Genomic DNA, 11533 nt, shown 5'->3' with positions numbered 1-11533 from the left:
ACAGAGGTCAAATGCGATTTGGTTCTTGGAGAGATCTTAATGTCAGATTTTCCTCAATGGGGAAAGTACACAGCAATCACTCTGCAAAATCTGCAAGGAATATGAGGGATCAACTGTGTCAGTATTTTATGGGTGAAGGTGCTGTACCATGGCAGGAGAGAATGATTTTTTGAATTATTTAAATATATATTTAATGTGAATATACTTACGTTACCAAAATTATCTTGGGTAGGTCTCTTATTTTCTTCCAAAACACGTAGAAACGCATCAATTTCCTTGAACCACTTTATACTTGGGACATAAATATCTGCAAATCCTGCTCCTGACTTCATAGAATCTTTTATCTTTCTTTTATCTTGTGAATAAGTTATTTTATTAGTTATATAGTTATATAGTTCATCACGGGCTTCTTTATTTTTATAATTCGCAGACCTTGTGTCCCATAAACATGGTCTATCATGATACTCGTGTACGAATTTTAATGTTGTCTCTTCAGTCCAACGAGACGTTATCGTGTTCCAAAAAAAATCACAAAAAACAATCCCAGTACACGTGTAGTGTGTCTACACGTGTTTATTTGGAATTTAGTTGCTGAAAAAAAGAGTCGGGGAGCTTACTACCCCTACCTAGCTTACCTAGCTGCCTAGCTTACCTAGCTCTCTTGATGTCTTACGGATTCTACTCCCTTATAACTGGTCCTACACGGGTCACATTAACATCAAGGACCTGTATTGACCACATTTTCCTTAAAAAAAAATTTTTGGAAAACAAAAATAAACATCTTTCTTTTATTTTGGAAACTGACGTCACCGATCACTATCCTGTGTTGCTTAATTTTGCTAGAGACGAGGTTCGGGCAGGTAATGTTTCCAATAATATAAAAATTAAAACTATAAAAATATTAAACAATGAGAAGGCAAAAGATTTACTTATAAAACAAAATTGGGAAAACACTATCTTAAATATTAATGATGTCGAAATTGCAACCAAAATTTTTTATAATGTTGTCGAACATATTATACAAAGCTGTGAAGAGACAAAAATATTAAAACAAAAAATAATTAAAAAAATAAAACCTTGGATAACTGCTGCTATTATATGTTCAATAAAAAATAGGGACAAAATGAAAAGAAAATTAAATAAAAATTATAGTTTGGAAAAAGAACAACAATATAAAACATACAGAAACTCATTGGGTAAAATAATAAATAAATGTAAAAATGACTATTACAAAACAAAAATTGAGGAATCTAAGAATAATATGAGCAAAATGTATAAGGTTATAAATGAGGTTACAAATCAAATTACTACTAAAGGAAATGACATAATAAAAATAAAAAATAATAACAAAGAATTTTCAAATAACAAAGACATGGCAAACTTTTGTAATCAGTATTTTATAAACGTAGGAGTAAATATGCAAAACCAAATAAAAAAACCAAAAAAACAATTCAAAATTAATCATAACAGTGTATCTTCAATGTTTCTAAAACCAACTAATAGGAATGAAATAATTAAACATATTTTTTCGTTAAAAACAATTCCGCGCCTGGGATAGATACTATTAGCTCAAAATTTATAAAAAAATTTCATATTTACCTTATTGAACCATTGGTTCACATTATCAACCTAATATTTAAAACAGGAACAGTACCTACTCAATTTAAAGTATCAATAATCACTCCAATATATAAATCAGGTGATAAATGTGAAATAGGTAACTATCGTCCTATAAGTGTGATCAATAATTTTTCCAAGCTCTTCGAGAAATGTTTGAAAGATAGACTTATTGACTATTTACAAAAAAATAATATATTAACACAAAATCAGTTTGGTTTCATTGGGGGGCTCAGCGCATCCGATGCTGTCTGCGAATTAACAAAGCGAGTGAATCAGGCTTTTGATGGTGATAGAAAGTGTTTGGCAGTGTTTCTGGACCTAGCAAGGGCCTTTGACACTGTACCGCATGAGCTTTTGCTAGATACTTTAAGATCTTATGGTATTAGAGGTCCAGTGTCAAGGGTCTTTGAAAGTTACTTGGGGGACAGAAAACAGTCTTTAAAAATAAATAATGAGATTAGTGAACCATCTTATATAAAAATTGGAATTCCACAAGGAACAGTTATTGGACCTATACTCTTTATAACTTATATTAACGCTCTTACCAATCTTAAAATTCATGACGGGTCACTGATATCATATGCAGATGACACGGTTGCGGTGTTTCACGGAATTTCTTGGGGAGACACAAAAAAAACTGCAGAACTTGGTCTAGCAACAGTCAAGAACTGGCTGGATTCTTTTAAATTAAGTCTCAATAGTCAAAAAACAAACTATATTGCATTTTCTATAACAGCTGCTAATCGCCCCAGATTTCAACAAATTAAACTTGAATTAATTGATATCAAGGAAGTTTCATTTACTAAATATCTGGGTATCATTGTGGATAAACATTTAAAATGGGACCAACACATTCTAAAATTAACACAAAACATCCGTAAACTTATTTATCAATTTCATATTTTGAGAAATATCTTAAATGAAAAACTACTAATTTTAATTTATAAATCCTTGGTTGAGTCCTTGTTAAGGTATGGGGTGATTGTCTGGGGAGGTCTATACAAGAATTGTTTAAAACAACTTAATGTAGTACAAAACTTTATTTTAAAAGTTATATACAAAAAACAAAAAAGATTTCCTACACAACAATTATATTCTGAAAAAATTTTTAATATACGCTCAATTTACATATTGTCAACATGCATTTATACACATAAATCAGAAAAAATCAAGAATTATGTTAGTCATTCCTACACAACCCGAAATAATATAAACAGACACCTAAAAATATCAAACATAAAAAAAACTATAGGGCAACGATTTTTAGGATACTTGTCCCCGAAATTTTATAACATCTTACCAAACAGCTTAAAAAATATAAATAATATTAAAAACTTTAGTAAGGTCTGTAGAAAATTTATTTATTCAAATATAGATAAATTTAATTTTTTTAAATAGTTTTGGGAAGGGAAATTTTATTGGAGAATTTTTGTTTAGTTGTAGATTATGGTTAGTTATATTTTATATTATTACTAAAATTTTGTGATTTCTCAGCATACACAAACAGATGTTACAACATCTAGGTGTATGTTAAAAACAATGACTGTTAACTATTATTATTGAATATAATTAAGTTAAAAAAAAAAAATAAAAAAATTGTTATAATATAACCAAAATGATTAATAAATTTGAATTTGAATTACTTGCGCAAGTAAATAGAGAGGTGTTCTATTTACATTACTAAATTGTTAACTAAATGGCCCACTTGCGCAAGTACTAAATCCAGTGGTTTACATGGTGCAAGTAGCTAAATTTAGCTGCTTGATTTAATAACCTGCTTTAGCTACTTTACACGTGTAAAGCCCGCATATAGCTAGCGACCCAATCGAGACCAAGTTCCCCAATCTGGCAACTCAGCGGTATTAGATGCTGTATGCACACATGAATAAGTTAAAAGAGATTGGCAGTACTGCACATATGTCACGTCATATATCAACGTCAAATTTTGTTTGGTGAAATATTTTAGAAATAATGCAGAATTGAAATTGTAAACACGATTTAAATGTTGAATTGTTGAAATCCTATAATAATCAAAAACGAAAAGTTCAAATGAGTAATATTCTAAATAAAGCTTGATATAAAGTTTAAAGGTAAGTTAAATTAATATGGTGTATTTTCCACAGTTTAGGATCATTTTCAACATTTTCCAAATCTCTAAACCCTTAATACTTACTATTAAAATTTTATGGCAATATTCAGATAAATATTATGGCAGACAGTGATGATGAGGGCTTGGATAATAACTCTACAGGAGTTAACCTAACTGGGTTCCTATTTGGAAATATTGATGAGGAAGGCAATTTAGAAAGTGATGTTTTGGATTCAGAATCACAAAAGTACCTCAGCTCATTAGGAAGGTAAATTTATATTGGAAAAAGGTCTAGTTTAGCAAATTTTCTGAAAAATCACAGTCAAAATTAAGCCCCATAAGTACATTGCGATATTCACAAACTTTTCAAATATATATTACACTTACTTATATAGGTAGAAAAGTTTATAAAGAACTGGCTGCTCAATATGCGTCCAAACCCATTTTTCAACACAAAATCGATAGAAAATCCGGTGGCAGAGAGAAAAGACGACCGCAATATATTTTCTCTCGCTTCTTATTAAAGAAACCTCAAACACAAAGCAGCCGCCATACTTCGTTTATTTGTACCTGCCGGAGATTTAAAGCCTATGACGTAGCCTGAAGGCCTACTCAGTGTCGTCTCATACGGGAAGTGAGTTAATCGTGTTATAAGGCATTTAAAATCTGTTGTGCATTTTTTTTTAAAGTATAATAGTGAAATAGACTATAGTTTTTTTAGTTAGACTATCCGATTTTTATTGTAAAAGGTAAGTAAAATTGGTTTAAATTATTCAATTATCTAATAATTAAAAAAAAAAAAATAAAAATTAATTACTGTTAAAAATTATATTATTTAAAATATACTTTGATTTTAAGTGACAAAATAGGTAATAGGTATTTAACTTGTAGGTATATATGTACAGCCTAGAGTGTGCATGTGTATATTAATTTTTTTACTTTCTAATTTTTTTTTAGATGTTACCTAAGAAAGTAGGCAAAAAGGGACAAATAATTCACAGCCAGGGGAGAGAGATTATTTCAGTTAATTCCAAATTTACTACCTAATTCCGTCCTAGTATTAGACAATGCAGCTTATCACAATGTGCCTGTAGTCAAGAATGTTACATCTGGATGTAAAAAGCAGGAAATAGTTGACTGGCTCAAGGAACGTAATTTTACATTTGATGCAAAACTCACCAAGACAGAGTTATATGAAATAGTGTCTGAAAATAAAAAAAAGTATCCTGTAAAAACCAAGTTGGACGACCTAATGGAAAAGCATGGACATATTGTGTTACACTTGCCTCCATATACCACCCAGAGCTTAATCTGATAGAAAAAATTTGGATCCTAGATGCCAAGTTGTTAAATAAATGCAAAGGAAACTCAAAGCTATTGATCATATCTGGTTGTTTTTTAAACAATGAAACCCATGTAACTAGTAACTACCTCAACGAATAGGTGCTTATTTGATGCTGCTATAGTATCAAATATACATGTGATGTGCGTTTGTGCCCTTGTTTATTGAGGCACTAAAGACAGGTAAAAGCAAGGACCCCATCTTTAATGATATAAAAACTATAGACGGTTGATACTGGTTTCAGTGCTCATGTTAGTGAAATACCAGGTGAAATAAAAAAGGTAAATTGAGTTGATGTGCTAGTATGTAGTATTGTCTGTGCTAGTATTTAAGTCTTGAGGCTAGGAAAACTAGCTTAAGAATAAAATAATAAGGCATTTTTGTTTTGAACCGATGTCTTGAGGCATTGTAATTGGAAGGTGTTTGTTTAGTAGGTAAATAAATATTAAGATTTATTAATATTAACAAACAAAGTTTAGTTTTATTTGACAAATTAACCTGTAGGTTATCTTCCGAGTAGTGACGAGTGGTGTTCTCATTTAAATATACTCAGCACAATGTAGTCTGCTGCTAGACCACAACAAAAAGTTAAGGTCTACCCTAGATTGAGTGTATTAACCAAAGAAAGATTAATACACCCAATTCACATTGCATTCTTTAAAATGTATAGTAAATACAGGCTCATATGATGAAGAGATCGAATGGTCTTCATCGGATGAATCTGATTTAGGTTGTAATACACTATCTGATAGTGAATAAAAATATATAATATGTAAAATAATGAAATAAAACTTTAAGCTTATACCAATTTGTTTCTTTACACAAGTCGTTTAAAATACCTAATCCTTAAAAAAAAAATGCGAATAAAGAATAATTTTCAGCTACCTATTTGAAGTCCTGTTTTAAAAATAATTAGCGAACTGCATCCTCCTGTAAGTAAAACTATTTTTTATTAGATTTTTTATGGGCACATCACAATGCTAAAAAATATAATTTTAATTTATCTACATTTTTTTAAGTGTGCCGCCTCCACTGTCTTCAGACCTCAACATAGTCATCTGATCCGATCGATAGAATAACGAGATGCGCGGATTTTGCCGCCTGTTGATGTCACCGGTTCTTTATAAACTTTTCTAACTATACATGACCATTTTCTTTTGGTGTCTTTATTTACTTTCTTTAGTTCAAATGCCATGTTGGCCTTCCTCTCACTTCGAATTGCAAATAAAAGTAAAATAGTATTGATTATTGCTTAAGAGCAGAATTTTTGTTATATTTTTGTTTAAAGCGTATAATTATTTCTTTAATAGTAGTTGTTGTATAGGGCTTAAATTTATGTTTTATAGAGTGCTTTATTAAAGGAGCATGTCATGTCTATTGAATATGCCAGTCAGTTGACTATCATCAAGTAAAATTATATTATTAAAATTTCTACAACAAATATCCTCGAAGAAATTGAAAAGTTTTTTGTTAAAGTTTGTAAAATAAGTCTCTAAAAGTAATAAATTTGCTTACAATTTCCAATGAGCAATGGTTTGTTAAATTAAACATTTCTTTAGTTCCCCTAGTAACAACATTTACCTTATGTGACATTTTGGATTTTCAAAAAGTTGCTGATCTAGTCCTTTGCCTTATATTGTACTCTAATAATTTCTTTTTAAAACTTTTCTCTCTAAAGATTAGCCTTTGGGTCCATACTAAAAGATGTTATTGGAGAGGAAAAGATTACAGATGAATCAGGTAGCGATTATGATGGATCTTCCAATCAACAGATCAAACAAGAGCCTAACTCTGAAGATTTTTTTTCTGATAATTGTGAGTACTACCTAATAATTTATTAAACAAAATTAAGAATAAACCAGTTCACTAAATTATTATTATAAACCTACAATTGATTTCTTTTAGTTGATATAAAGTCACCTTCAGCCAAAGACTATTCTGATATAAATGAAATTGCTGAAGATGAGGTATGTTAATGATTCATATTTTAAGGCAATGGCTACTCAATTTTTTGTAGGAAGAACCATTGAATAATGAGAACTATGATAGCAAGGATGAAATTAGGACAGATAAAAATCTTATGCCTCCACCACCAAATCCAACCATTTCAACAAATATGCAGACTGATCATCAAATTGTGGAAAGAAGAAAACTTGATACTCCACTGGCAGCCATGTTGCCCTCTAAATATGCTGATGTAGATGTTACCGAACTTTTTCCTGACTTTAGACATGGACAGGTTAACAGACAGTTTCATATTTTGTAGATAGTGACTAGCATGGGTTCATTCACAGGTTTTAAGATTTTCACGGCTATTTGGACCAGGAAAACCAAGCAGTTTACCCAACATTTGGAAGAATGTTAGGAAAAAGAGGAGGAAGAGGAAGCACAAGGAAAATCAACATGACTCAGATTCTTCTGATGATGATAATCCTAAGAATAGGGGTTGGTTCTTTGATTATGCCAATGAGTTTCCCTCAGAACAAACCAATAGTGATGATGAAGTACTAAACAAGGTTTGAATTAGTTTTTCCTTCAATTAAATTGATATTTTAGGAAAAGTTTTTAAAACCAGTTGAATTGGCAAGTGACACTGATAAAGATGATGCAGAAAAAAAAGATGAATCTGGGCCAAAAGCTGCCGATTGGAGATTCGGTCCTGCCCAGATTTGGTATGACATGCTGAATGTTCCAGAAAGCGGAGATGGCTTCAATTATGGTTTTAAAATTGGGGATGAGAAGGAAGTAGGGATTCAACTTATTTTTTTTTTTAATAAGTGTTTTCATTGTTTTTAAATTTCCAACAGATACAAAAAAATTTGCCAAAGGAGCCACAAGAAGCTGAACCTTTTCCTGATGATGCCTTTTTAATGGTGACACAATTGCATTGGGAGGACGACGTAGTTTGGGATGGAAATGACATTAAACAGAAGGTAAATAAAAAAAAATTCAGAAGTTAATGTTCTTAGGTTAGAATTGTGGCATATTCATGTTTGAAGTAAATACATATGTACGAGGGCGGGGTAAAAAGTTTCAGGTCTAATATTTGACTTGTATTCTATAGTTCTGTATCGTTCTAACTTATAGACTAGTATATACTATTACTAGTATAGAAATTTTCAAGTCGATGGCTTTGTTAGTATACTTGAGAGACGATTGAACAAGAAGCCTCGGTTGCTTACGTGAAAATGGAAAAATCAGAGAAGCGCGCAAAAATCAGAGAAGTATGACCCTTCTATAAAATATTTCTTTCATATAATACTTCTATTTAAAAGGCCTAACACCATTTCAAATTAAAGAAGCGCTGGATTACACATTGAAAGACTCTTCGGCGTAATATTCAATGGTTAACCACGTTCACGACGCCCTATTGAGGTCACGACTCCTGAAATAATTGAAAAAATTCATAAAATGGTGATGGAAGACCGCAGCTTGAAAGTAAGTGAGATAGCTGAGGCTACTAGGATGTCAACTGAACGTGTACGCAATATTTTACATGAATATTTGAGTATGGCAAAGCTCTGTGCTAGGTGGGTGCCGCGTTTGCTAACGGTCGATCAAAAAGTGAACCGCAAAACTGCTTCAATAGAAAATTTGGCGCTGTACAAGCGAAACTCTAGCGAATTTTTGCGCTGATTTATAACTGTTAAAGAAACTTGGATTCACCACTACACTCCTAAAAGTAAACAACAGTCGAAACAATGGATTGGACCAAGTGAACCATCCCCAAAGAAGGCAAAAATAATTTTTTCGGCGAATAAGGTTATGGCAGCCGTTTTTTGAGATGCAAAAGAAATTATCTTCATTGATTATCTAGAGAAGGGGAAAACCATCAATGGTATACTACGCACAGTTATTGGAACGTTTAAAGGACGAAGTGACTAATAAGCGACCTTACTTGGCGAAGAAAAAAATCTTGTTTCATCATGACGACGCACCTGCTCATTTGTCGATCGTTGCGATTGCTAAAATCAACGGATTAAAGTTTGAAGTGTTCCCCCAACCACAACATTAGCCCCCAGCGACTATCATCTGAGGTGCTTTGTCTGATAACTATGAATTTCATTATTTTTTTTCAGGAAATTCTGCAAAAATGGAGGCAGAAGACCATGCTCTATTTTATAAATATATAAAAGAAGTTGATATTTAAAACTTTGTTCTATAGTGATGATTTCTATATTCTATAGTCAATTTAAAGATTTTTAACATATGTATTTTTGGTTCATGTTTCCTACAATTTAAAATGTTTGGCATACCTCTAGAGTTTGGCAATACTTGCAACTTATTTATATCAGTTTTGTTTCTGAACTAAGCAGTGATCAACTGTAGTCAAAACGTGGCTGTATTAGGCTGTTAAAAATTAATTTCTTTGTAAAGATTGTTTGCATCTTAAACGAGACAAAAACCTAATTTTTTGCCCACCTTACATACTCAACATAATCATTTAAATTTAACTGACTATTTAATATAAATTCAAAGTATTTTATTTTGTCAACAAATTCAATATTTGGATTATTCATTTTAAAAGTGGCGTTTTCGTTACCTGTTTTAGATCTTTCAATTATCATGCCTTTTGATTTTAACAAATTAACTTTCAATTTTATGACATACCGCCATGAATGGACTAACTTTAATTCCTCATTAAGAGTCATAGAAAGGTCCTCATGTAACTTAGAGCTAAAAAAGATAACAGCTTCATGAGTAAATTGATGTATTTGTGAACACGTCAAGCTTCATTTTTTGTCACTAATATGCAAGTCAAACAACAGTGGTCCAAAGACAATTCCCTGTGGAACCCCACTAACCACATTATATTTATATATTCAAAAACAGAGCATATGTCATAATTTATGCTGACTCTCACTCTGTCCATGACTATCGTAAATGTTTGTGTATCGTGTCGCTGCATTTTCTTAAATGCAACCACTTTCAGAGTTGCTTCTTCCGGAATATCGTCAGTTTCTTCCTGAAGGCAGCCAATCAGCTCTTTATTTGACATTTTCATCCTGATACAAACTACTTTAAATTTCGGGTTTATCTACTCAAAAATCCACATAAAAATACCCAAAAAGTAGGTAAAAGTTGTATTTAAAGAGAATGTATTTATAGGTACTTCAAAAATTGAATAGTAAGTCTAATGCCGCAGGGTGGGTACCTAGTAGCGGCAATCGAACTGCACAAGCATTCAGTCAACCGGGGAAAGTCAATACTAATATTCGATTGCCGCCCGCACCTAATCCTACTATAGCTGGATTAAAAGCGAAAGCAGCTATGTAAGAAAAAAATTTGGTGCAAGTCAAATCCCTTATTCATAAGATTTTTTAGTATGGCTGCGAAACCGAGAGAGCAAGAGCAAGACGACACTTGGTACTCGATATTCCCGGTAGAAAATGAGGATTTGGTGTATGGGAAATGGGAAGACGACGTTATTTGGGACGCCGAAAATATGACAAACGTACCGAAACCTTCCATACTTACCCTGGATCCGAACGATGAAAACATCATATTGGGCATTCCCGACGACATAGATCCTTCCAAACAAGTCGCGGGGCAAGCGACCCCGGTGAAGGTGAAAATACCGCATCCGCACGTGAAAAAATCGAAGATTTTACTCGGCAAGGCAGGAGTTATTAATGTGCTTCAGGAGGACACTCCTCCTCCGCCTCCCAAATCGCCCGATCGAGATCCATTTAATATATCGAACGACATGTAAGTTCTCCAATGTCTTTGTTTATGACTAATTTATATAAAACGTAATTGTTGCAGCTATTATCAACCGCGCACTTCAGAATCCACCCTCAGGCTGAAAGTAGGCGGGGCGAATTTGATTCAGCACTCCACCCCGGTGGTCGAATTGCGAGCCCCATTTATACAGACCCATATGGGTCCTTTGAGACTAAGGAATTTCCATAGGCCACCCATTAAAAAGTTTTCACAAGGAGCATTGGCCGACCACGGACCACATCCAGCTATGCCATTGGTATGTCTGATGAAATGATGATATATCTTATCTGTAATTGATTAAATTTCAGGTTAAACACATACGGAAAAAAGCAAAACAACGCGAACAGGAAAGAATGGCCTCCGGCGGCGGTGATGTTTTCTTCATGAGAACCGCAGAAGATCTTACGGGCAGAGACGGTGATCTGGTTTTAGTCGAATTTTGTGAGGAACATCCTCCTCTGATGAATCAAGTAAGATAATAATAATATTAATAATAATTAATTTACATTTTTTGCATAATATACATGTAAATACAAATACACGAATTAATAATAATGTAGAAAAAAATTACGAAGTTTATCCTAGGCTGCTCTTACACTTATTACACCAATTAATTCTACCAGCTAGAATATATACAAAAAGGAAATAAAAAAATACAAAAACAGAACTTTAAAGGCAAGAAAAAAAGATAAACAAAAAGAAGAAAACTCTATAAGGGATGTAAAGCTACAATTTTTAAAATTATGCGCAAACGAATT

The 11533-nt window shown here is 32.5% G+C and overlaps 1 protein-coding gene across 2 annotated transcripts in view; it reads left to right on the top strand.

The window, feature by feature from the left end:
- The first annotated feature begins 3544 nt into the window (after window positions 1-3544).
- The window catches only part of LOC126736596 (transcription initiation factor TFIID subunit 1), a 57920-nt gene continuing 49931 nt past the window's right edge, over window positions 3545-11533 (top strand). The window contains exons 1-12 of one of the 2 annotated variants that reach the window (XM_050441030.1): window positions 3545-3710; window positions 3820-3977; window positions 6730-6866; window positions 6957-7018; window positions 7069-7290; window positions 7346-7555; window positions 7608-7796; window positions 7859-7984; window positions 10161-10324; window positions 10377-10760; window positions 10818-11031; window positions 11084-11245. In XM_050441030.1, the coding sequence (XP_050296987.1) occupies window positions 3829-3977; window positions 6730-6866; window positions 6957-7018; window positions 7069-7290; window positions 7346-7555; window positions 7608-7796; window positions 7859-7984; window positions 10161-10324; window positions 10377-10760; window positions 10818-11031; window positions 11084-11245 (2019 nt within the window). In that variant the 5' untranslated portion in view covers window positions 3545-3710; window positions 3820-3828. The remainder of the gene's footprint in view (window positions 3711-3819; window positions 3978-6729; window positions 6867-6956; window positions 7019-7068; window positions 7291-7345; window positions 7556-7607; window positions 7797-7858; window positions 7985-10160; window positions 10325-10376; window positions 10761-10817; window positions 11032-11083; window positions 11246-11533) is intronic. The other variant, XM_050441039.1, reaches the window with a different exon arrangement.

Source organism: Anthonomus grandis, chromosome 1 (assembly GCF_022605725.1).
Source record: "Anthonomus grandis grandis chromosome 1, icAntGran1.3, whole genome shotgun sequence".
Taxonomy (NCBI): domain Eukaryota; kingdom Metazoa; phylum Arthropoda; class Insecta; order Coleoptera; family Curculionidae; genus Anthonomus; species Anthonomus grandis.
Note: the sequence above shows the minus strand (reverse complement) of the source record. Positions and strands in the feature narration are given on the sequence as shown.